This window comes from Podarcis erhardii, assembly GCF_964252035.2.
Source record: "Podarcis erhardii genome assembly, chromosome: 7".
Taxonomy (NCBI): Eukaryota; Metazoa; Chordata; class Lepidosauria; order Squamata; family Lacertidae; genus Podarcis; species Podarcis erhardii.
In genome coordinates, this window is record NC_138511.1 from 25,417,201 (window position 1) to 25,444,651 (window position 27,451).

The window sequence follows — 27,451 nt, forward strand, 5'->3', positions numbered from 1 at the left end:
TGTATATATTGTGATTTAATATCAGTGCTGTGTTTAAATTGTTGTAACCCACCCCAGGACCTTCGGGTGAAAAGGTAATAAATTGTAATAAGAATTTCTTGAAAACAATATGCAAAACGCATTATACCAATTGCTTGCAGAAAAGGAGGCAGATCTGGAGAAATGTGCACTCAAACAAACAAACAAACAAACAAACAAACAAACAAACAAGCCATAAACTGATGCTTAAATGTACAGGACCAAACTTCAGACTGGGGGCTGAAGGGATGAGGAACTGCAATCGACAAATCCACCCGTGCCATTCTAGCTAGCTCTTTGCAGCCTTCCCGACCAAGCGGCTGGGTCCGGGACCTGTCCAGCAGCCCCTTCCCCTCACTTGAGCATCCACCCAGCCCGAGGGTCCGGGAACGGGAAAGCGGCTGTCCAGGCTCGGTTCCCTAGCAACCGCAAACAACTTGCCATGCGGAAGGCGCAAAGGACCGAGAAGAGGCAAGGGCTTCTTTTTGGAGCTGCGCGCAGAGGAGGCGAGATGCAGGAGGCGCAGGAGGTGTTTGAACAGAGGTGCCCACCCCGCTCCCTGGCTGCGCAGAAGGAGATGCTTTCCTGGCCCAGCGATCGGGGTGGGTGGGAGGTGGCGGATGGGGAGGAGAGGAGGGTGGGGGGAGGAGGGAAGGGGGAACTTTGGCGAGGCTGCAAATCCAATTGGCTTCTGCGCCGTGACAGGCAGCCGGGCGCCTCGCCCCCTCCTCTTGCGTGCAGCGCTGCCGGAGTGTGGATGGGAGCAAATGTGGGGAAAGTGCAATCGGAGGCGCCGGGGCTCCGCTGACAGCACGCAGCCAGGGCGCTCGCTCTGGCCCGCCGGGCTGCCCCCGGTGCACTATGGCCAAGACCCCGGCCCCGGCGGAGCGCTCAGCCTCCTTGGCCGCCTTCCTTGCCTCCTGCGCCGCCTGCCTCGCGGCCACCACCAGCGAAGGTAAGAGTCCGGGAGCAGCGCGGACAGGCAGCCCTTGCCTCGGCTGCCGGCTGGCGCGGGTGGGCTGGGCGCTCGCGAGGGCTTGTCGCCCAGCAAACTTCCTCCCGCACTGCTGGGGAGGGTCTCCCAGAGTTTGATGCTCCTGGAGGTTTGGGGACAGCGATCCGGGAACCTGTCCGAGACCGCTTGTCCCTCCAGCTCAGCGTTGCCCACACTGACTGGGTTTCGGGCAGGAGATGGCGGGATTTGAACCAGGGACCTTTTGTTGCAAGGCAGGGGCTCAGGGAGCTACGGTCCTTCACCACACAGCGGAGGAGAAGGACATCGGGAACTCCCACTCTGTAAATAATGAAGAGTGCCCAGCCCAGGCCGCCAGCAGTGGCAAGGTGTGTGCAGACAGGATGCCCCAGTTTTGCGTGAGTGCAGTGGGCGTTTGTGGTCTGTGAGCTGAGAAGAGGAAGAGGGTGGGTTGCTGGGCGTCTTAAAAGATGGACTTTGTTGCGTAGAAAAGTCTAGGAAGGGGAGGCAGACAGGACACACCTGCTCATCACATCTATGCTTTAGGAGGAGACTGTCCCACAACATTGTTGCTGATTCCTTTGCCCAGATGCTGGTCTCAGTGTTCTTGGCTTTTTGGGGATCAGCAATGAGGATTTTGGGCTGAGGCCACCTCTAGTGCCAGTCTGTCTTGGTTCTAGAGCAGCTGCCCATTTCTGCAGACCCCTCTGATACTGTCAAGACCACCTTCATCTTCCACCATGGCGCATGCCTTCTTGTGAAACTATGGCAGAACCAACTCCTGCAGTGGAGAGGCTGACTCTGCATGGCCAACTTCCCTGGACTTTAAATAAGTGCCCATCCACTGGCATGTTCACATCCCATTGTTGACCTCTGTGCTCTTCCTTGACTCATCTCCGGAATACATCCAGGGTCATTCTGTGGGGCCTCAGAGCGAATATCAGGTAGATGGATAACTAGCCAGAGTATTAACCAGTTCTGTAAAGTCTGGTGCTGTTAGCCTGAGTTCTTCCACTACTCCTCTCCAGCAACTACAGCAAAGTCTCTGCACCTCTTCACCTACAGAAGCTTTCACCAACCTAGTGCCCTCCAGATGTTTTTTGGTGCTACAACTCCAGCCTCAGCCAGCATCTGGAGGGCGCCAGATTAGCAAAAGCTGAGCTACAGCATGCCTCTTGGTAGAGCTGCTCATCTCTCCATTATTCCTGCCAATTTTGTGCCACAACCATACTTCCAAAGCCCCTACCTGATTTTGCATTCATTTACAGTGGTACCTTGGTTCCCGAATGGTTTGGCTCCTGAATGCCGCAAACCCAGAAGTGAGTGTTCCAGTTTGTGAACGTTTTTCGGAAGCCGAATGTCCGACGCAGCTTCCGATTGAGTGCAGGAAGCTCCTGCGGCCAATCGGAAGCCGCACTTTGTGCTTTGAAACATTTTGGGAATCGAATGGACTTCCGGAATGAATTAAGTTTGAGAACCAAGGTACCACTGTATCTGCTTTCATTTATATCCCTCCTTTCTTTCAAAGTACATGGATTTTCTTCCTTTTACTTTACCCTTACAACACCCTTGTGAGGTAGGTTAGACGGGGGGGGGGGGGGAGAGAAGTTAGCCCAGAGTCATCCAGTGCACCTTGTGGCTTCATTGGGATGTGACCCTGAGTCTCCCCATTCCTTGCCATGACTCTAACTGATACAAGTCTCTCTTACAAAGGTAAAAGTAGAGCATGAGACTTTTAATCTCAGAGTTGTGGGTTCAAGCCCCACATTGGGCAAAATACTTACTGCATTTGGACTAGATGACGCTTGTGGTCCCTTTCAACTCTACAATTCTATGAATCAGTAAATTCATGTAAGATAATTCTATTAATGCCATTTATTTTAGCATTTATTAATGCTAAAAGCAACCTATAGGTTCAGGGGAAGCATACCTCTAAATATCAGTTGCTGGGGGGGGGAGGGTGAGGACAATAGGGGATGGATGGTTGGGCCATCCCATGGGCATCTGGATGACCCCTGGCAGAGATAAGATGCTGGATAGGATGGGTGCTTGGCATGATCCAAAAGGGTTCTTTCTTATGTTCTTGTGAATAGCAGTGGTAGAGGGTTGTTGTCTTCATGCTTTGCCTATGGGCTTCCCAGAGCCATTGGACTGACCACTGTGGGAGACAGGATGTAGAATTCGATTGCCCTTTGGTCTGATCCAGCAATGCTCTCCTTGGGTCCTCACTTGCCTCCATGTGCTTGTTAAAGAAGATATGCCCCTCTCCTGGTGCTTGTCCTCCTCCTCTACCCTGGCCTAGCCCTTTAGAATCACAAGTGCAGTTGTGTTTCCCTGCCACCTAGAGACAGGGGGATCATCACCCACGGTTCTTACCTGCTTCCCCTGGTGGCTGAGAGATCACAAGGAGGTCACGGCAGGGCAAAGCAGCTCCCACAACCCTCCCAGCTCCCTAGCTGCTCTCTCTCACACGCCAACTCTGAAGCTACATTAACCACAGCCATTCGGAGAGAGCATGTCAGGTCAAAGACAGCTGGCAGAAAAGGGATTGTGACAGGGAGGACGGGCGCCTCGCATGAGCCCTGCTGGATCAAACTCAAGGCCTATTACAGAGCTGCAGGGGAACCACAAGGGCAGAGGGCTATTCAGCCTATCTAGGGTCACAACCTGTTCCCCCACAAGCAGCACATGAGAGCAGCAGCTCCCCCTCTGCTGTTCTCTAGAGATTGGTCTTCAGGGACATGCTTCCTGTGATCTTGGAGGCTGTCTGTAGCCATTGGGACTATCATAGACACTGATAGACTTCTCCTCCATGAATTTACTCAACCCCCTTTTGAGGCTATCTAAGCTGGTGACTGCCACATCTTGGGGCAGCGAATTCTGCAGTCTAATTACCCGCTGCCTTGAATCTTGCACCATTCAGCTTTGCGGGGTGACCCCGTTGGTTTCTGGTATTAGGAGAGAGGGGGACCAATGCCTTCCTTTCTACTTTCTTCATGTCAGGCACCGTTTTACCCACCTGGATTATGTGCTGTTGTCCCCCCACCCCCACCCCATTGTGTCTCCCCCCCCCAAGCGAAAAAGCCTAAAGCGCCGGAACATTTGGGTTGCTGCATCCCCTTGATCATTTTTTCGCTGCCCTTTCCTGCAGCTTTTCCGCAGGCACCACACCTGCAGTTTCCAAGCTGGTAGAGATAAGTGGGAGAGAGGAGGGTGTCTCAGGGAATTTGCATGAGATCATGGTGACCTGCGTTCCTTTGGCTCCGAAATACCCTGGCATGGCCTGTGCTGAGTGGCCGACATTGCTTCTTGCAGTCCACCCTTCTGGAAAGATGGTTCTGAAGGGAGTTGAGGCCAGGTAAACAAAGGGGCCCATCACCTTGACCCCGGGGCTTGGGGAAGTGCACTTGCTCTGTCTCCTTGAGGGGCATGGTGCCCGTGAGCTGCCCAAACCGATCATGCCAGCCTGACTCTGGCTGGGAGGCTCTGCTCCTGTTTACATAACAGCATGCTGTGATTTGCAGAGGGTGTTTTTTCTCCCCTGATGCTGGGTGGGTTTGAACTATGGGCCACACGAGGCCAATGTGTCCTTGGCTCCAGCATGATGCTGTCCGCGCTGCCAGGTCTGTGCCAAGCAATGCGAAGGCTTGGTACTGGCATTAATGTTTTCCAAACACCACCTTACAGAAGGAGGGTTGGTGGCTGGGGGGGGGGGGAGTGGCTGCGGGCTTTCCATTCTGAAGATCCGTCCCCCCTGCCTTGATTCCCGATCCTTATTTCATTACTTGATCCCCAAATCCCACCCTTTCCACTCCATATCAAAGATCTCCTGCCTGGCAGGAACTGAGTGCACAAGAAAATATTTTTTGATATATTTATGCCCATTGGGTTCACACACAAAAATATTTTTCAGGCATCTTTTATGCTGTGAGCACGAGTTTCCAGGGTGGATGGACCAACTTGTCTGGGTTTTCCAGTTGCGATCATACTGTTTGTGGTGGGCACAGGGAATAAACTCAGTTGGCTTCACATTTTAATGCAGACCAACTAATCCATCCACTGCATGAGCAAAAGCACAATTGCTGGAAACTCCGAGCTCATCCACACTTCCACCTTTCCTTTGTCTAGAAAGCATGGGTCCCAGCAGTTGAGCCCTTGCATCACCACTTTCCCCAGGAGAACCCACTCTTTAGCGATAAATCAGAGCAAATGTCAACCCAGAGAAAACTCAATTGACATTTGCTCCGATTTTTCACTAAAGTGTAGGCTTCCCCGGGGGAAAGCGATAGGGCAAAGGCAAATCTGGATGAGCCCTCATATGTCTCCAAATTTTGCAATGCAGTACTCTGACCCTGCCCCCCAAAAAGTTTAAGAAGTACAGTCATGGGTTTATTAGGGGAACGTCTGCATTAAAAAAAATGCATATTTTCATGAAAAAATATACGAACAGACATTCTTGCAAAATCTGTATGTCCACTAAATTGTGGAAGAATTTTCATGAGGACATTTAAATATATCAATATCTATAAATGTATATATGTTTGTGTGCCTATCATGAATGATTTGGAAGCATGGAGAAGTGAACTGTAGGTTGCAAAAATGAAAAAGTCAGAGGAACCAAGACTGCCAGATCCATCCAAACCTAGTGTGTATTTGTGACCTTCTACTCACACAACCAGAGGCTGTTCCAGTACAGAACATGCCCAGATAATTTATTATTAGTTCCAGGATCACAGTTGGGTCACAGTATTGTGTGGTGTCAAGGTTGCATCCAGTAACAGGATGGTTTGGGCCTGGCAGCCATGTGCTTCTAATACCACATCATATTCCAGAATTGGAGTATGGACACTGAAGTCATGCAGAAAGCAATGTGTCTGGAAAGATAAATGCTCAGGTGCTATTGGGCAAACGGTCCATATTCCAATTCCAGGGCTGTTCCCAGCCATTTTGGCACCTGAGGTGAACCACGAAATGGTGCCCTTCCGCTGCAACCAGAGACTGAGTTTTCCCATGTCATAAAAGCCACCTTCAGATATAGGTGGTGCTGTGGTCTAAACCACAGAACCTAAGACTTGCCGATCAGAAGGTTGGTGGTTTGAATTCCTGTGACGGGGTGAGCTCCCATTGCTCGGTTCCTGCTCCTGCCAACCTAGCAGTTCGAAAGCACGTCAAAGTGCAAGTAGATAAATAGGTACCACTCTGGTGGGAAGGTGAACAGCGTTTCCATGTGTTGCTCTGGTTCGCCAGTAAAGCGAGATGAGCGCCTCAACCGTAGAGTCATCCATGACTGGACCTAATGGTCAGGGGTCTCTTTATCTTTACCTTATAGCACAAGTTTAGCACTTATTCCTGTGTTATTTGCAACCAGATTCTTTTCTGGAAGTAAATAGCACAGAAATGAATGCTAAACTTGCTAAACACAGAAATGAATGCTAAACTTGAGCTACATTTTCTTATTTTTCCAGAGGTGTCATGTGAAAGCTCAGATATAATACAAAATTTAACAGTTAGGGAAACATTGAAGAAACTGGAATAAACTGCTGTGTGAATGCAGAATTAGTGGAGAGAGAGAAAGCGAAGGAGTACCAGAAAAGAGAGAGAGAGAGAAAGAGAGAGAGAGAGAGAGAGAGAGAGAGAGAGATTGGAGTGGCAGGAGGAAGGTGAGAAGAAGCACCCACTTTTGGATTCTGGTCTTGCACCTAAGGCAAATCACCTCCATCACCTGAGAAAAAAAGCTTCTCTACCTTTGACTTGGAGGGTGCTCAATTACCTTACCTATGCATTCAGTATTTTGTGTGTCAGAGAGACAGACAGAAAGAGAGGAAATGATTTCAGAGTCGGACAGGTAAAGAGCTGGTTGACCTGCACTTCCGTTGACCCATGATCCTCTCTTTCTCCACTGCCAGTCATCACCAATTACACCCTCCCTCTCTGCTTAAAGGAAGAAGGGATTTTCTTTGGGACAATGGCATGTTTGGGTAGGAGGGTGGTGCATTTGAAAAGCCTTTCCTCTGCCTGAATGTGATCCCAATCCCAAATAAGGTCTGTCTGAAGTTTGTTGCAGTTTAATGTAGGGCAGGGGTGAGCACAGATAATCAAAGGGGAGCTGTGGGTGGGGCTTAAGTAAAAAGTAGGTGGGGCTTGAGTCAAAGGTGGGTGGAGCCACCTTTCTCTTTTGTCTGTCTGGTATCACCCCCTCCTTCGCTTCCTGCCACTTCCCTTTCCCCTTTCCCCTTCCATTCCACTTGTAAGAAATTAGGTCAAGAGCCACATAAAATTATTCTGTGGGTTGTAGGTTGCCCACCCTTAACACAGTGTGCTATTTGACCCTGGGTGAATCTGTCCATTTCATTTTTTTATTCAGTTTGCCATTCAGTTTTCCACATTTTGAAATCAGTTTGCAATTTTTTAAATTAAAAAAATCATGAAAATTCAGCAGCATTTGAATAATAAGAATAAGAATAATAATATAATTTGAATTTTCCCTTCCATACACAGATCTGTATGCAATTTTGTCTGATATACACATTTTTGAAAAGCAATTTCCCCTTAGATTATGCATTTTCACGTGTTATTTTCACTAATGCATGTATTACAATGCACATTGTCTCCTGGTGTATGCATTTTTGTACGTGTCACTTGGCTGGAGAAATGCACTGCAAAATCCAGATAGGTTTAAATTTCAAAAAATGGCTGTGTCTTTGTTTGCTTATTGTTTCACCAGTGGGTGTGGTGTGACACAACAATGAACATAATTGGACATTATTATTATTATTATTATTATTATTATTAATTGCTACTCCCACACCCTTTCCACATATGCATGTTTCTGTTCCCCCATGATTCACGCATTGAAATGGCAAGAAAGAACTGTATGCCAGTATACTGCCCGAAATTTCGTCATTTTACTCCTACAATTTTCAGGGTTACCGTGGTTGCAAGCCCCCCGCCCCCGCCTGGAAGCAATTAACATGGAACTGAGTCCTAAATTTCCACTATATTCTGCTAACCTTCTGGAATGGGCTTTTATGTCTTGTGACAGCTCAAATATAATGCAGAAATTAATAGGGGAAACAGAATAAACTGACCTGCGAATGCGGTCTATCGTGATCCTAGCATCGTGATCCATAGCGCTTCTGACTAAGACTCCAGTCCACAAGATGCACAAGGTGACACAACATTATATAGAGCTACGCCTGTAGGTTATGGCTATGGCAACATCACCCCGGCAGAAGAATCCCTACTTAATTAAAACAAGCTATTAAAGGGAAAATTTAAAAATCCGATGAAATATACCATGATAATAAACCATTTGGGGGGTGGGGTGGAATGTAAGCCAAAGGATGGTATAGCTCACTGATTCATTGACTTCCTGAAGTTTTTACCCCAAGTGATCTGAATTGTAGAAACTTAATTATCAGCTTCCTTGGGATTAGGAACAGTCTGTGTTTTCTAAATCAGTCAGAAGCAGGTTGGTGCTCACTATCTTGCAGGAGGGGCTGCAATCAAAGTGGATAGGATGAGAAATCTTTGTTTAGTTTTGTGGCTAGCAAAGTAATGGAGAAATGCACTGGAAAATATGGGCCGGACGATGGGGGCTCTGGTCTTTCTCCCTCTTGCACAACACTAGAACTCATGGGAATCCCAAAAAGCTGAATATTAGAAGGACAAAGGGAAGTATTCACATGGAGTGTAGCTAAACTTTGGAACTTGCTTCCCATCGACTTGGATGGCTTTAAAAGAGGATTAGACAAATTCATGGAGGGAAAGGCTATCAATGGCTACCAGCCATAATGGCTACGCTCTGCCTCCCCAGTCAAAGGTGGATCGTTTCTGAATACCAGTTGCTGGAAACCAAGGGAGAATGCTGCTGTGCTCACGTCTTGTTTTGAGGCTTCCCATTAGTTCATCTGGGGGGCCACTGTGAGCAGTGGTGGAGTTAGTTGCATGGGTGGCCATGTGCAGGGCAAACTGCACAGTTGGGGCCATCCACTGTGAGCTGCACGGGGGCAGGGCCGCCCGCCACGCTCAAGCCACTGCACACGGAAGCAGCAAGGCGAGCTCCCCGCAGTGTGCCTTTTTGTCACTCCCCCTTAGGGATGACCTCCGGGGTGGACCACACCTATCGCACCCCCCCTTTCTCCGCCAGTGACTGTGAGCACAGGATAGTGGACTAGATGAACCATTGGCCTGATCCAGGAGCCTCTTGTTATGTTCTTACGATACGCAGTGACCATTCCTACCCAGAATGTAGGAATGGTCAGCTCCTTATACATACAGAACAAAGACTGGGTGGGACTCATCAAAAGTGTCAGATCGAGGTGGCTGAGTGGGTCTATATTGGTTAAGGCGATCCTTCGAGTGAACTGGTCTCCAGTTATTAAAGACTAGGCCGTACAGTCCCCCACTCCAAGTCACTGGTGTGGACTAGAATATCCACATGCCCAAGTCACTGAAAAGCTAGAAACGTCATTCCTTAGTCCTTAAATTGTGGGTCCTTAAAAGGGGTAAACCACAGAGCCTAGGACTTGCCGATCAGAAGGTCGGCAGTTTGAATTCCCGCCATGGGGTGAGCTCCCGTTGCTCAGTCCCAGCTCCTGCCAACCTAGCAGTTCGAAAGCATGTCAAAGTACAAGTAGATAAATAGGTACCACTCCGGTGGGAAGGTAAACGGCATTTCTGTGTGCTGCTCTGGTTTGCCAGAAGCAGCTTAGTCATGCTGGCCACATGACCAGTTGTACGCTGGCTTCCTCGGCCAATAAAGCGAGATGAGCGCCGCAACCCCAGAGTTGGCCATGACTGGACATAATGGTCAGGGGTCCCTTTACCTTTACCTTTAAAAGGGGTAAGCAAGCTTCCAGTCTTGTCACCAAACTAGAGGTCACATTTTATTATGATGAATTCCACACTGAATGTTTTCTGTAGCAGGAGCTACTGCATTATCCTTGGTGAGTTAGAAGTGTTGCTAAAAATTATTAGTTTACCTTTTACACCTACTTTCATGCTGGATATAATGTGTGTACACAATGCTATTTTTCTAGAAAAACAGGTGCTGGAGCTCATAATGAACTTCACCCTTGTTCTTTTAGAATGACAATGGGGCCCATCTGAGAGGTGTCAAACTCACCTCCTGTGAGCTCCAACTGCAAAAAAAGACTTGTGTGTGTATATATACAATATCTTATTTATAGTTTAGCTCTCCCTCCCCCCCTCCGAAATTGTTTAGGGTTTGTTTCATTATTAACAATTGGTTTTGAACTTGGTAATGTTAAACATATTTTGATATTAGTTTTTTTTTTTTTAAGTGATGTAATTATCTATAAAAACTTTATGGGTTGTAGTCAATATTAGTCCTACTCAAACTCATTACAGGTAATAGACATAACTAAGGTTCATTAAGTTCAGTGGGTCTACTCTGTGTAGCACAAGCACTGGATACAACTCAGTATCTTTAAATGGATTCAGGAGAATATATTTCACTCCATTTTATTTTGTGTCAATCATCTGTTTCCTGATTATGTTTGAATTTTTCAGTGCCCTTAAAAATGTTTCCTTTCCTGAAATGCATTAAGCTCCAAATAAACACTAATTTTGGAATTTATTTCTTCAAACTGGAGGTCACCTCAGAATTGCTTCTGTAAGACCCCACCTCTCTCACACACATGCTTACATGAGTAAATTGACAATACTGTACTTGCTTTATGCTTATGACTTAGCACACTTGTTTCCGGCAATCTAGTTTAAAAATATGTTTTGTGTGTGTGTGCTTTTAGGAAGGGAGGAATGGAAGGGTAGATTTATCTGTACACATAACACACACACACACAGGGGGAGAGAGAGAGAGAGAGAGAGAGAGAGAGAGAGAGAGAGAGAGAGAGAGACTAATTTTTCATTAACTGTAACTACACCCTTCGAAAAGCTGTTGATGATAGTTTTATAAGCCATGTCGGCAGGAGATCCATTTTGAAATGATTTTCCAGTGTGTGATTTGTCTGACTTATTAAGCAGGCTGGTGCCTGCTTTTGTCGTGCAATATCCTCAGAATGAGACTTCTATTGACATCATGCAAAATTCAGTTTAATTGGCTATTGCTTTCAAAGCAAGGCCTTTGGCCGTCTGGAAGCGTTTCATCGTTCTGACAGTCCTGCGTGGTGCAGAATGAGCGTGAGAAAGAAAGGGACCACTTGCCATCATTAGTACAAACTCATTGGCCTGGCACGTTTTTCTTTGTTTTCTATTGGGTGTGATTATTGTAGCCTGATTCTGAGGCCGGCCAGCCAAGATCTCCCTGCATCTGATTTGACAGGAGAAAATAGCAGACGGATTGAAATTAAGAAGTGAGTGCAAAGTAATAAGAGTCAAGCAAAGAGGGATTAATTCCTCACCACTTGGGACCTCTTCAGTTGGTCAATGCTAAACACATGTCATATTTATTTACTTACTAGAAGCCCTGCACCCGACATTGCTAAGGAATTCCTGGAAAACGAAAAGGACTGTGCAATTTTGAAACCGGTGGTCAAAATCAGTTTGGTTTTGAACGCTTCAGTCCACCATCTGGAATCAAAATTGTATCCAAACAGAGACGAAAACCTGCTCCTTGATCTCAGGAACCGTCATGCAAAATTTGGCCAAGATATCTCAAGAGCTGTCCAAATGCATAGTGAATAAACAACTGGCTTTGTCAACATTCAACATTCTTGATCCCGTATGTAGGGGCGAAACCCTGTAGTACAGGGCCCCCAATAACTACCTCCCTGAGCTGCTCCAGAAGAAGACACTATGGCCAGTGCCATGGTGTCAAAAGCAACTGAGATGTCAAGGAGAACCAATAGGGTTACACCCCTCCAGCTCTCTCCCAATAGAGGTAATAAATCAGGGCAACCAGGGTTTTTTTTGGTGGCAAAACTGCGTCTGAAACCAGACTGGAATAGATCTAAATCAGGGATCAGCAACCTTTTCCAGCAGGGGGCCGGTCCACTGTCCCTCAGACCTTGTGGGAGGCCGGATTATATTTTGAGGGAAAAAAGAACGAATTCCTATGCCCCACAAATAACCCAGAGATGCATTTTAAATAAAAGGACACATTCTACTCATGTAAAACCATGCTGATTCCCAGACCGTTCGCGAGCCAGATTTAGAACGTGATTGGGCTGGATCCAGCCCCTGGGCCTTGGTTTGCCTACCCATCATCAAAACAATTTATATATTCCCTCAGGAACATCTGCAGCTGGCCAGCCACTATTTTCTCAACCACCTTGCCCTGGAAAGGAATATTGCAAACTGGATTCTAGTTTTCTGAAACCTCTTTATCCAGGGAAGACTTCTTTTAGAGGGGCTGTATAACTCCCTCCCAGAATAAGGCACTGATCAATCTCACTGGACTCATTTGTATTGTCGGGCTTCAAAGCAATTATGAGGCAAGACATAATCAGGTATTTGCATGGTACGTCCCTGCTTAAAGAGGGCACATTATGTCTGTGTTACTTTCAAAGTGTTCTCCTATGCACCAGTTTCATCCCATTCCTGCATTATCATGTGGATTAAAAATAATAATAATCTGCACCAAAAATGTGCATTTATTGAATATTCTAAATCATTTTTTAAAAAAATCAAAACAAGTGCTTCTGAATCTTTCAAGTATGCTTTTAAAAGCATATTTTTTGCCCTAGCCAGCATGACCAATGCTTAGGAATAATAAAAATAAAGTAAAGTAAAGTAAAGTAAATAAAATAAAATAAAATAAAATAAAATAAATAAAATAATAAAATAAAATATAAAAATAATAAATAAATAAAATAAAATAAAATAAAATAAAATAAAATAAAATAAAATAAAATAAAATAAAATAAAACAAAAAATAAAATAAAATAAAATAAAATAAAATAAAATAAAATAAAATAAAATAAAATAAAATAAAATAAAATAAAATAAAATCTGTCCAACTACCCCTGTTACAGGATCATCTTTCCCATGCAAATGTCATAAATGCAGGAGATACAGGTCGATTGCAGCGTTAATTCTGTAGAGACACATTTTCTCCCCAATGTTCAGGAAGGCTGTGTGCAAGAGAGAAACAGAACCCAGCAGCACCGACTGCCTCATTCAACTGCTTAATTATGCAATCCTGCTAAACGTCCTGCAACCTTCTTAAACTTCTTGCATCCCCTCCCTCCCCACGGCCCTGACAGGTCCTTTAATTAACTATATGCAGTTTGCCAGGTCAGAATGCCAGGAGAAGGCGGAGGCGGAGGCGGAATATTTTTGCTACCTAGCTTTGGGAACTGCCTCGCCACACAGCATGCTCTAAATGGAGCTTAACCAATTTCGCTTCCAGGAGCAAAAGTGCAGAACCAAAATAGACTGAGAATCTCTCTTTCTCTCTGGCACTCCCCAGTAAGGTGAGATGTGTGCTGTGGTACAAGAGAAGCCTTTGAAGGAACCCCATTTCCCCCACCGCTGATGAGAGCTTTATTCCCAATGCAACAGTGCCTCTGGCTCACTAAACAGACCTGGCACATGTCTCCATTTGGCCCATAAGGTTGTTTTAATTTGGTCACCCCAGCCACTCTGGGTGGCTTCCAGCATATAGGCAAAGGTAAAGGGACCGCTGACCATTAGGTCCAGTCATTGCCGACTCTGGGGTTGCGGCGCTCATCTTGCTTTATTGGCCGAGGGAACCAGCATACAGCTTCCGGGTCATGTGGCCAGCATGACTAAGCTGCTTCTGGTGAACCAGAGCAGCGCACGGAAACGCCGTTTACCTTCCCACCACAGCGGTACCTATTTATCTACTTGCACTTTGACGTGCTTTCAAACTGCTAGGTTGGCAGGAGCAGGGACCGAGCAATGGGAGCTTACCCCGTCGTGGGGATTCGAACCACCGACCTTCTGATCAGCAAGTCCTAGGCTCAGTGGTTTAACCCACAGTGCTACCCGCGTCCCGTCTTCCAGCATATACAGAAATATAATGAAACATCAAACATTATAAACTTTCCTATACAGGCCTGCCTTCAAATGTCTTCCAAAGGTTGTATAGTTACTTATCTCCTTGACATCTGATGGGAGAACGTTCCACAGGGTGGGTGCCACTACTGAGAAGGCCCTCTGCCTGACTCTCTATAGCTTCATTTCTCCCAGTGAGGAAACAGCCAAAAGGTTTTTCACAAACGGTACTTACCTGCCCCACACCTGATGTTGTAAATGATGGAACAGCTAAGAATACAAACTGCAAATAGATATTTTCATTCCTTAGGCAGCTTGCCAGGGGTTACAGCAAGCTCCTTCAGAGACATGTCTTCAGCAGAATCTGCCTCTTGATGCTGACAGCATGCCTCCAACAGCTGATCAGCCTCTTTGAAGTTGTCACCTGTCATCATAATGATGTCAAGTGACTGACAAGTGGGCAGGGTCAACCACCTGTCAAAGCTGGACTATGGGGAGTGGAGGCAGTCAAAGTTCTGGCTTGCTGCAGTTGGGGGGGAGCATGGTCATAGTAGAAGCAAGGATTAAGTCCCCTTCCTCAACACCATCACTACGGACCATGGCAGCTTCGTTTACAGTTTTTGTTTTTAATCGTATCCGTGCAATTGCTAATTGCACAAACAATGGCACATCTAGGTCAATCCTAATTTATGGGCAAATGAACTAATGTAGAGAAAGTGGAAAGGGAGTTTCGTCGGCCAAAAGAGAACCAGGACGGGGGGTTGGGAGACAGAATAAAATGGCCCGAGCAATGCTGGAAGGGGGGTTGGGCCAGCCTTTTGGTTTAAAGAACTAATTGAGCCTCCTGGCAATTGGGTGATACAATAGGTAGGGGTGTGTGTGTTTGCTTGCTGATTCGACATCCAATTTTTTAAAAAGAATAATTTAAAATATTAACAGTGGAATCCTTATGCATGTCTGCTTAGAATTAAGTCCAGTGAGGCTTACTTCCAAGTAGTTTGGGGGTGGGGGTTCAATTCAGTTCACATTTAATGGTGAACCCACCTAATTTGCACTTTCAGAAACAAAACAAGAACTGAAATTTGCATTACTCTGAATTTTGCAATACAGTTCTCCAGCCGAATAATGTCTACCAAAAAAAGGTGTATGCAAGGATAAGGTGTTCATGCAAATGTACGTATGCTATAAAAAACAACATACAGAAATGAATTATATTTGGGGAAGTTGTTTTGAAAAAAAAATAAATATGTGTCTGTTAGGGATAATGGCATACAAAAGTGTAGATTAGGAGAAATTTGCCCTAAAATGCTGGTGAATTTTCATGAGGACTTTATAAAAGAATTGCAAATTGATGTGGAAATATGGAGGGCCAAACTTAAGAATGGAAAAATGAGGAACTGCGAAAAACCAAAATTGGCATAGGTACCCCTCCTTACATCTAAGCAAATGGGTACAGGAGTGCTCCCTAAACTCACAATCCTATACATACTTATCTGTGAGTAAATCCCACCGATTTCAACTGGGCTTGCTTCTGAGTAGACATGCACAGGGTTTGCAATGAAGGCTGGATTTCTGTGCTCACAGTCAATGAAATTTAGTTCTAAATACAGTGCAATGTTCAATATGATGTGGGCATGACATTGAAGGTCCAAATTCCTAGTTGTGTCTTCACCAGCACTAGCCAGAGGCTGGTTTGACATATGCCACCAGGGCTGGCCCACCCATGAGACAAGGGGAGGCCATGTCTCAGGTGGCAGGATCTATAGGGGCAGCAGATCCCAGTGTAGATATTTATCCCCCCCCTTGATCCTGATCTTCCTGATCTTCACTCACCCCTTCTTCCCTGGAGGGGAGGGGGTGCCTTCGCCTCAGGTGCCAAAATGTCTTGTGCCGGCTCTGCATGCCACTGTATTTGACAAAGCAACTTATGGTGGACACAGTCATGTAATTTGATGGTAAGAATAATATTTATCCAGCAGCATAAATATTGCAGTTTATTGCTGGCTGGGTGGTGAGTTGTTTCCTCACCACAAGCACATTTTAAGCCTTGGAATCACTTCTCGGATTCACAACAAAGGCTAGACTCAGAGCATCTGTGTTCCCCTGAAGAACTGGATCGTAATTTGTGGCCTATTTGTGGCTGAAGTGGTGCAGAGGAAATGCAGGGATGGGAAATGTCAGCATGGAGAGCAGAAAATATTTCTGTGCCGGCGCCCTAGGGGAAGAAAAATGGGGGGATTTGCTACTTAATGGGCAGGTACGCAGTGGGGCTTTGTTCTCCAATGCATGGTTGGCATATCAGGAGCTAGAAACTGAAGGGAAGGAAAAGCTCCAGAAAATTATTCAGACAAAGCAGGATGAATACATTGCAGGAACAAAATGGGCACGCTCAGAGGTATATTTCAGTCACATCCTTCTGCCAAGGAGTTCTAGGAAAGCTACATGGTTCTTCTCCTGTGTAGACAGTACTGAGATAGATAAACCTAAGATTCTGACACAGTATAAGGCCTACTGTATGTCCCTGATCCAAAATCTGTTGCTTGCAGCATGAGCTGTATCCTGCAAAAGTATCCATGCACTGACAGACCCTCCAAGTGTCCCTATTTTCCAGGGACAGTCCTGGATTTACGGAAGCCGTCCCAGTTTCTGATTTGTTCTTGGAATGTCCCCTTTTCCTTAGGATGCCCCTATTTTCACTGGCGAAATGTTGGAGGGTATGGAGCTGTGTGACCCCTGAGCCATCTGAAGACAGCTCTGTGTAGGAAAGTTTTTTAATGTTTAATGTTTTGTTATGTTTTTATATATGTTGGAAGCCGCCCAGAGTGGTTGAGGCAACCCTGTCCAGATGGGCAGGGTATAAATAGTAAAATTATTGTGATGATGGTGATGATGGAACAGGACGTCCCTGTTTTCATTGGATAATTGTTGGAGGGTATGATGGACCTTGGCTGGCAGCTGCTGGTCTTTTCTCATTCCCAACCATTGCAGGGTTGCCAAGAAAATGGCCCCATGAGGCTCTTGCTTGACACAACGAATGTCCAACATGGAGGAGGCTGAGCTTTTGGCTGCCCACCCACAGCACACACGCACATGGCTAGATTAAAGAGAACATTCACCAGAGTGTTGAAAGGCATTTGGTTTCCAGATCACGAGCAGAGCAATTTGCCTCGACTTCCTCATTAACTTAAGCTGGGCTCCCTGGAGGCGGACAACTTTGGAGCAGGTGACTTTGATTCCACCCCTGCTGTCTCCCCCTACTCCATGAAATCTCTGCTTGGGAGATCCTGCCCACTCGCTTCTTTTGGTGTGAGCAGAGAGGTATTGGTATGGGTTTGCGTATGTGCGTGTCGTAGCTGTGCACCACGGGGCATAATTACTTTGGCTTTAGTGTGCAGACTTCAAACCTGGATTAATTCCCGCAGGAAGTGTGAAACAAACAGAGAAGGACTTGGCTGAGCCTCTGGAAAGTAAAGATTGCAAGGGGGAAGTGGGAGCACGTTGTTTTGGATGGAGTGGCTCTGCCCTTGAAAGAAAGAAAGAAAGAAAGAAAGAAAGAAAGAAAGAAAGAAAGAAAGAAAGAAAGAACAATGCACAGATTCATGGGGAGGAATGCTGGACCCGGCATTTCTTCCGGGTGTCTAGATGGATTTATTATTTTATTTAGTGGATCTGTACCCCACTCTTCAACCAAAAAGACTCTCAGAGCGGTTAATCAAATACAAAACTCAGGTGTATGATGGAGGCTGGTTCATTATGGAAAAAGGAAACTCTGTTCTGCAGTTGTGGCTAACACCCCTTTCTAGAAAAAGGGGTGCTGGAACTCACCATGAATACCTCCCATGTTCTCTTATAATGGCAATGGTGCCCATCTGAGAGGTGCCGGAATGCAATTCCCATGAGTTCTGGCTGAAAAAAGCTCTGGGTAACACCACTGGGCTTTAGAAGTGTGCTTGCATTTGTGCAATGTCAGACTTGAATACCAGCTGTTGAACAAATGTTGCTGCTTCTGCCATCACACTTTCCAGGGCAGAGGCTCCCAACCTTGCCTTCACTCAAGCTTAGTGATGGTCCAATCTGTCAGTTTCTGTTTCTCTCCATTCCTCATCTTTCCACTCTTAAGTTTGCTTTTCTACATCTCCACATCAGTTTGTGAATTTTTTTTTAAACGTCCTCATGAAAACTGAGCGTTTTAAAGAGAATTTCTCCTAACAGTTTGCAGGTATTTTTGCACATTTTTGCAAAGCACTTTCCCTAATGGAATACATGTTTGTATACTTATTTTTACTAATCAATACATTTTGATGCACATCGCACAATTTTACCATGGTATACAGTGGTACCTCAGGTTAAATACTTAATTCGTTCCAAAGGTCCGTTCTTAACCTGAAACTGTTCTTAACCTGAAGCGTATGTAACCAGAAGCATATGTAACCCGAGGTACCACTGTAGTTGGTTAGTTTCTCACACAATCCTCTCTATCCTCCATCCAGGCAAACAGAAGGCCTTATCAAGGACAGATTCCAGCCAGGCGAAAACACTCAAGGAGCGTACAGAGTTGGGCCAGTGAGGGGTGTGGCCTGGGGAGAGGGAGTGTGACTAGAAATGGGGTGTGGCCTGGGAAGAACCCTGGGCTGCAGGTTCCCTACCCCTGCATTAGAGCATCCATTCATTTGAGGGCTCCCAGGTTCTTCAGACTCTGACTTTTGATGAATGGGTTCTCAAGAAGGCCCAAGCATTTGTTGGACAACTGTGCATGCCTCACATTCTGTCTGTCTAATGAAAGTTTTCTTCTTATATCTTTCAGTGAACTTGTTGGACACTTCCACCATTATTGGCGACTGGGGCTGGCTCACCTACCCTTCCCATGGGGTAAGTCACCTGGAAAACCTATGGAGAGGGATGAGTGATAGGTCAGTTGGTAGAGCATGGGAATCTTAATTCCACCCCATGTTGGGTAAAAAATTCCCACATTGCAGGGCGGTGAACTAGATGGTCTTTGTGGTCTCTTCCAATTCTACACTTCTTTGATTCCTGTTGGGTTGAGCCAAATTTGCATACTTTTAAGTTTCTTGTTTCCCAATGTTTCTGAGAATCCCACCCCCTGGGAAGGAAGTAGCCACCATCTTTTTTGATAGACTGACTTAGGCTACCACTTTAGAAGACTCAGTGGGGAACTGATTGCCCTGCAGCCTCTATTCTTCTCCTCCGTGAATTTATTTATTCCTCTTTTAATGCCTTCCAAGTTAGTGGCCACCACTGCCTCTTGTGGGAGAGAGTTCCACAGTCTAAATATGCACTGTGTGAAGAAGAGTTACTTCTTTTTGACTATCCCGAATCTTCCATTGAATAACCCCAAATTCTAGTAGCGTAGGAGGAGGAAAAAATTCCCCCCTGAGCCAAACAATTTCTCCCAGCAAACATCTGCGCTTCCTTCTTCCTTTGCCCATGTGGGCAAGCTTAAGCCACACTCGTATCTATTATTTGCATCTTTATCCCTTTATAATCTGGTGTGTATGTGTGTGTGTGTTTAAAATCTTGTGTTGATTTTAATTTAAACTGTTAACAAGTTCCTGAATACAGATGTAATCAAACCCGCTTGCCTGCCGCATTAATTATGATGTCCTCATTTTCATCTTGCTAGGAGACCTTATCTCAATGACATGGGAAGAGAGGAGAGTCATTTCGCTTTATGAAAAAAGAAACAGAGATAGGAACAAGGCAGTGCATGTTAGGTTGTAATAGGAGCTCTCACAGCCTGTCCCTTTTCTTGCACAGTTTGCATCCCAGTTAATCAGAGGAACCTCTTTCAAATAAGGAAAGTGCTTTAAATAATCAGCTGTTGGGAAACTTCCACCACATGGGCCTAATATGGTCTTGGAGGTCAGCTTGTGAGGCTGTTTGGGGCAAACCTGAGCCATCTTTCCTGGGCCTGATGTCATATGAGAAAATTCAAGTCATATGGGAGCATTCAGCAGGCAAAACCCTGAACTTTTTGAATTCAATGCCTTTTTTCCTGCTGCCTTGCACAGTAAAAAGAAAAGTCTCCAACTTCAAAACATGCCCAATTTTGTTTGCAAAGGAAGGATCAAGAGCACACTCAGAGTGTACACCTGGGATTGAACTATCAATGACCCAACATCATATAGCATCAGATGAGTGACAGAAACATAGCCCGCCTACCTGCCAGAGTGGCCTGTGCCGGGTTAGCCACTTCCCGGTCTGGTCCTCTGTCCAGATCTAGTTCTGTAACCTCTGAACTCATCCAATTAACAATCCTGCGAATGTTTGCTCAAAATATGTCCTGTTTAGGGATGGATGAATCTGCATGTTTTGGTTTCTTCCAGTTTCTCATTTTCCCAATCTTAATTTAAATTGCCCCATTCCCACATACATTTCCCTACCCCCAAAACGGCAATATGAAAATTCGTACTTTGTGTGTGTGCTCATTTCTGCTAATATGTACATTTTTATACACGTTTGTTACTGGTATATGCAGTTTCATGAGCAACTTTCCCCAAATGGAATGCATTTCTTCACTTTTGTGTGCGTGCACATTTCACAAATATGTGGATTTTAACTTTTATGGCTTGGCTGGAGAACTGTATTGCAAAATTCAGAGAAATGTGTTTCAGTTTGCATATTTGCCTTTGGAAGCACAAACTCAGCTAGCTGGCATTAAAATGTGAATTGAACCACTTTCTTCCCCTAGCCTGACCGAGTTCAGTGAGACTGAAGTCAGTGTCTTTATGACTGTAGCCCTACAGCTCCCTCCTACACTTGCCTGTTGACAAAGGTCAAGATGTCAGTTAAAGTATGAATCCCACCTAGCTTCTATCTGCTGTGACGTCCCTTACCTTGGGACATAGGTTTGAAGTACAAAATCTGCTGGACCTGGTGCCTCTAACTCCTCTCTCCTGCTCTTTCCTTCCAAGTGGGACTCCATCAATGAAATGGATGAATTCTTCAACCCCATCCACACCTACCAAGTCTGCAATGTCATGTCCCCCAACCAGAACAACTGGCTGCGGACTAGCTGGGTGCAGCGTCACGGGGCTCACCGGGTGTACGCAGAGATCCGGTTCACCCTGCGGGACTGCAACAGCATGCCAGGGGTCCTGGGCACATGCAAGGAGACCTTCAACCTCTACTACCTCCAGTCAGACCGTGATCTGGGCAGCACCCCCCGCGAAAGCCAGTTTGTGAAGATTGACACCATTGCGGCCGACGAGAGCTTCACCAACGTGGACCTGGGCGTCCGGCGACTCAAGCTCAACACGGAAGTGCGTGGCGTGGGGCCCCTGAGCAAAAGAGGCTTCTACCTGGCCTTTCAGGACATTGGAGCCTGCATTGCCATCGTCTCGGTCAGAGTTTACTACAAGAAGTGCCCAGCCATGGTGAGGAACTTGGCATCCTTCTCCGAGGCAGTGACAGGAGCAGACTCCTCGTCCCTTGTGGAGGTGCGGGGCGAGTGTGTGGGGCACTCTGAGGAAAGGGACACCCCAAAAATGTACTGCAGTGCTGACGGGGAGTGGCTGGTGCCCATCGGAAAATGTGTCTGCAGTGCCGGCTATGAGGAGCAAAGGGATTCATGTCTAGGTAAGTATGGATGTGGGTTGTGCAAAACTATTGTTGCTGCTGTTGGGAAGGATGGAGGGAAGAGGCACTGGGAGAAAATGTTTTGGTGCTGCTCTATTTGATCAGGTCCACTTCAAAGAACAGGTACAGGGTTGCGTCCCCCCCCAAATTGCAGCTAAAAATAAGAAAGAAATCACAATATTGCCTGACAATGACCTGTCAGCTTCCATCAGGGGCAGACTTCAGTAATCTTTCATAAAGTGAGGGTTGCCATATTTGAGTTTGTGAAAATCTGGACAGAAAAGCTGTTGAGCTTTTTCGGAAAAATCATGAAAAGAATTGCTGTTCTTCAGCACTGCCGACATGGGCTGTCATAGGTCTAGATTTGACCTATTTCTGCCTGGACACTGCTGCCGACTGCGATATTATGGATATGTCCAGGAAATGGCAACCTTAGTAATACCTGTGCAAAGCCAAAATTTGGCACCCCCAAATGGATTATGGGTTTCGTCAATTTTATGCCCCCTTAGCCCACACCACCCTAAATCTGCTGCTGCTTCCATAACCTGGAGGATGTCAAGGTGTTGGTTAAAGAGAGAAAAATAGGAAACCAGACAGAAGAGGGAAATGGCCCCCTTAGACCTCTAACAGCTTACAACACCTTGCATCCTGGAGTTAAGGATTATTACATTGTTTCTGGTTCCACCACTGTCTACCTTCCCAGGAATTCTCGAGGTGTAATTAGAAGCTGGAGGTCCTTCTGGGCCCCCGTACAGTGCAGGAGTCAATAACAATGGAGATACCCGATTTGCTCCGAGTAGAGATTGCCCTGAGCACCAGCCTCACATGCATTGATTATTTGGCGCCTTGCCGAGCGGCCTCCCTTCCAGCTGTGTGCGTTTGGCTCTGCTCCAGGGCCTTCCCTTGGGGGCTCTGGCCACTTCTGGGCTCCATCAGCCGGCCGTTTTTTCTGCAGCCCTGCCTTTCCTTTGGCAGGAAATTTCCTCAGCAAAGAAAACAAAAGCAAAGTCAACAGAAACAGAGCTATCTCCTTAATCCATCGCCGGTGAGCACTTGGAGGAAGACGGAGGCGTTTTCCCCGAGTGTTCGTGGGCTCTGGGAAGACGGCTGCAGCTTGCAACTGTATAAACGCCGATAAGGAGGCAGCAGCTGTGCAGAAGGCAGCAGTACACACTGCCCTGAGGCTACATGTGTACAACAGGCGACTTGACTGGGGTCCTCATAGGAGGCTTTGTTTGCTTTCAGTTTCTTTCAGGGGGGGGGGAACGCTATTTAGAGGAGCAGAGCTTTGACTTGGCAAATATGAAAAGGCGGCTTTGTTTAGAGGCGGGGGGAATGTGAACAGCAGGATTGACAATACCTTGCACAAGGTTACCTCTGGCAAAGTCATGTAGGGAAGGACACGGCTAAGCTAGACAGATGCCCGTCTTCACGTGCCCTGGATACATTGCAAGTTCGGAAGTCACATAGGCTGTGAACCAGGTGAAGCAAAGAGGGAACTTCCTGGCCAGAGGCTGAATGTGGCCTTTCAGGGTTCTGTATCTGGCCCTCAAGACTCTTCCTAGGTCACACACTCTCTCCGCAAGCCACAGCCCTCATTGGCCCTGCTAATGTTTAATTAGGTTTTAAAACCATAATTATGATATAGGAAGGAGAAGACTGGAGAAGGAGTCCTCTTCCTCCAGATTGCCCCCTCAACAGCTGTTGAGTGGAGGGGTGATCTGGGAGGTAGGCATCAGGCAGGAAAGCGAATGTCAGGTCAGGCAGGCAGGGGTGGGGCTAGATGACCGCTGGGCACCCCTTCCAACCCTGCAATTCCATTGTTGTATATATATTATTTGCTAGCAATTTCCCCTAAAATAGAACTCCAGTTCTTCCTTTTCAGTTATGCCTGCAGTTTTTTCTGTCCTGAATCTGAGGGCTCATGAGGTCATGTGGGCATCACTGCAATAAGGGCAGCTGGAGAAGACCCTCCAGAGAAAATATGATGGTCTGGGGAGATATAAGTGGGGGTGGAGAGAGAGAGAGAGTCAGAGAATCAGAGAGTCCTCCAAGTCCCCTGTCCCTGAGCTGTGAAGGGACTTAAAGATCAAAAACAGCACCTTGGACCCCCCAAAAGACCTGGGATTACACTGAACACAGGTCTCTCTGCATGTATTGTGTGAAGTAATATACTTGGTACAGCTTAGCTATTTGTGTACACGGGTGCACAGATAGTGCATGCATTGAATTGAACATGCAAACACCCCTTAGACAGTAAGAATTATTTATTTACAGGGTTTTTTTAAAAATTGCTATGATTCTGATAGTTTGAGAAGTTAGTGTTTTTGTTCTAAAGTTAAGACCCTGTGCAGAAAAAAAATGAAAAGAGCAACACTGCACAATTCTTTCTATCAAATGTAAACCTTGGTAGCGGGCTTGTTTTTTAGGAAGCACAACAGATCTAGCATGCCTTGCCTTGTTGCCAGTAAAAGGGAATTGCTTCAATGGTGCCTTATCGCTGCTTTCACACAGCAGTTGAACCTGTTTCCCCAATGTTTCCCCAACTTCCACACTACATCTGAGCTTTTACCCAACGTCAAAGCCACTCCTGGAAATAATGTGCAAATTTAGTGCTCATTTCTGTGTTATTTGCAAAGCATTTTTTCCCCCTGGAAGCAAATAACACACAAACGAATGCTAAACATGTGCTATATTCTGCTACATTTCTGGAAGTGGCTTTTACATTGTGTGGAAGCCCAAATATAATGCGGAAATTGGCAGTTAGGGAAGCATCGGGTAATGGAACACAGTTTCATATTAATGCAACCTTAATTGGTGACACTTAAACCCTTTCCTTTGTCTGGCAGCAAATTTGTGAAGACCAGAGATTCCATGTTCATTGAATGCTACATTTGAACAACAGTGCGAGTGCACAGGTTCACCACTTGTGTATACAGGCATGCACATTAGCACACTCATTGAATGTGGTGTCCCAGTCACAGTTAAAGCACTCTTAGCCTGGACTTAGAATCATAGTGTTGTAGAGTTGGAAGGGACCCCAAGGGGTCATCTAGTCCAATCCCCTGCAATGCAGGAATGTCAGCTACAGCATCCATGGCAGATGGCCATCCAACCTCTGCTTAAACACCTCTAAGGAAGGAGAGTCCACTACCTTCCAAGAGAGACCGTTCCTCTGTTGAGCAGCTCTTACCGTCAGAGAGTTCTTCCTGCTGTTTAGCCTGCTCTTTCAGTAGAGAAAAGAATTGGCGCTGCAAGATTGATAACCCAAATCAACTGGAATTGGAAATTCCTCGTTCCGCTGTTTTAATTGTCAGAACGAGATCCCACACTGCTGTCACTCTGGGTAATATTTCATTCCCTGCCATTGGGACAGGATGATGTAAACCCCACTTTGTAGTCCTAATCATCTTTCTATAAATATCAGAGAAATTCAATTTTTTTGGGCAGGGGAAGAAATTAAACCTTTAGCTTCGTAGTAGCATCCTAATGTGACTCCAAATTAATTCCCCATTCCTTCTCACAGCTAGGCATCCTATTTCTTAAAGATGTTTGCACAGCTAAGGACTTCTTTATGGCTTTAATGTATACCTAAGAAAGGAGCTTTCAAGGCAGTGGAAGAGGAGACATAGGATAGTGCCTGTTGCTGGACTGAGATTGTAAAGAAAGTTGATCACCCCTCCTGTGTTTGCTGGAAATTCCTGAAAGTATCACAGTCTTGCTGTGGCTATGCATTTTTTTTAAGGGTCAGACAGGTGGCAGAACCAAGAGCCCCACGGACCAGACTGGCTCCCTATGCTACCAATACTGTCAGTCGGTCACAAAGCAAATTTCCAAATTTCTGTCATGTCACATCTCCCTAATCTTTTCTCTAAATTAAAATGTCCCAAATACCTTTTCTTGGAGGGGGAGGTCACTCCAACCCCTTGATAATTTTGGTTGACTTATTTTGAACCTTTCCCGGCTCCTTTCTGAGGTGACATGACGAGATTTTGTACAGGTCACTTGTAATTATTTTACTTACTTGATTGTAAGATTGTGGCTGGGTGGAAATAAATAAATCAATGGAAAGTGAAGGAAACCCATTTTCTATTAATTTATTCCCCTGCCCCTGCACAAAGCTGCAATTGTGGGCTTACCTGGCTTGGGGAAGGAGCTTGCAAGGGCTCTGGTAACATTCCAGAGCCCACTTCCCAGGGTTCCTGGCTTTACACATTTTTGCATATATACATAGACTCCCGGAACCTAACCCTCACTTAAGACATGAGTTACTTGTACACAGTATTCCAAATGCACCATCGACTGATATAACACCATTATGATATTGGCACTTTTGCTTTCAATTCCTTTTCCTAATGATCCCTTAAAAAGGGTGTGAAGCAAGGCTGGTGAGGGGTGTGGTTTGGGGAATAGTGTGTGCTGAGTGGGTAGAGCCAGCCCTAGGAAGAGGCAGAGCGAGGCAGCTGCCTCAGGTGGCAAATGCTAAGGTGCAGGGAGAGGACAGAGCTGCGAATGCCATGTGCTCTGCCCTGTACTCTGATATTGGCAAAAAGATGCTGTCTTTTTGTATCTAGGGTGGGCTAGATACAAAAGAATTTTCCCTTAGCCCTGCAACTGCTCCGATAGCATAAGCCTTGCAAGCCTGGTTCGCTGGAGAGTTTAGCATTTCACAGGGATCGTTGCTTGAGCCCTTCCAAAGGCTCCCAGCCATGGCTGTGTCACTTATGCTAAGCAGGCTGTGACCCCCATGCCAATCAGAGCTAAAGGGACTGAACCTTGGGGCCGCCCCTGCCGTCCCTCAGGAGCCATCGTCTTCAGAAAGAGCACAGAGGGGAGACCTAAGCTCCTGCTTCAGAGTCTCTCTCATCCCTTGCAGGTCACCAGAAGGCACATCCCCAGAGGCAAGGGCCTGTCACAGAGGCCTGGGTGCTGTCAGCTTAGTACAACCGGGCTACCTTTCTCGGCGCCTCCTACCCCCTCAACTCTCCCAGGGTTTTCTCTCTGTATAATGAACTGACAGTCAAAGAGAGGCTGGGGTTCGTCCATCAAGCATCAGCTTCTCCAGCAGACAAGCAGTTCAGGAAGGGAAAGGGCAGGGATAGGGAAACCTCTGACCCATAGGTCTGATTTGGCACACAGTGTGGCCAAGCCGAGTCCCGCTGACCCACACCTTTCCAAGCAGTGGTGATGCCTAGCACAGGGTTTGGTGCTCTGCAAGGCCCAGACATCAGCTCATAGGAGCCAACTCCTAGGGGTTGAGGTCCCTTCGTCTCTCCCCCCTCCCTAATAAAATATTTGAGGGGGCTGGGCTCCCCCAAAGTTAATGGGCATTGTCATTCAAATGGTGTGTGTCTTGTGATCGATTATGCAGGATGGAGCTTACCTGCAAACCCCCCCCCCATATTTTATGCAAATTGGCACCCATGCATCAGCTGTAGAACCTGGTCAGTTTCCAGCAGTGCCTTGTCCTTGCTGTTCCCTAAGAAGCAGGCCACATTGCTAAAGACCCTGTTCCTTTAGCCGTGGCTAACCAAAGGCTGGGGTTGATGCTGGGGGTTTGCTGTGGTTACAGCTTTTGCTGTTGCTGCTTGGAACGAGAGCAGACTAGTGGGTGGCAGAAGGCGAATAAAGACCCCGCTGTTTTGTAAGCCATTTTGATATTGTCATAGATTCGGGGGGACACACACACACACCCAAATCCTAGAAATTAATAAATGGTAGGATTTTGATTAATTGGGGGTATGGATGAAAATACAAGCCGCAGAGGAATTCACAAAGTAGCCTATGCAAAAATGACCTGGCCAAGCTAAGCGTTGAGAGCTATTGGCAATGCAAGAGAACTGTCCTCCCCATGTGAAAAGAGACGGGGAGGGGGGCGTGTTTGGAAGGTTGACAGGAAAAGGGAGTCTTTAGCAGAGCTAA

General features: G+C 46.2%; 1 protein-coding gene across 2 annotated transcripts in view; it reads left to right on the plus strand.

Moving 5' to 3' along the window:
* Nucleotides 1-721: 721 nt before the first annotated feature.
* EPHA8 (EPH receptor A8) overlaps nt 722-27,451 on the plus strand; it is a 61,380-nt gene continuing 34,650 nt past the window's right edge. For both annotated transcript variants that reach the window (XM_081870877.1, XM_081870878.1), the window contains exons 1-3: nt 722-973; nt 18,738-18,802; nt 20,866-21,529. In XM_081870877.1, the coding sequence (XP_081727003.1) occupies nt 880-973; nt 18,738-18,802; nt 20,866-21,529 (823 nt within the window). In that variant the 5' untranslated portion in view covers nt 722-879. The remainder of the gene's footprint in view (nt 974-18,737; nt 18,803-20,865; nt 21,530-27,451) is intronic.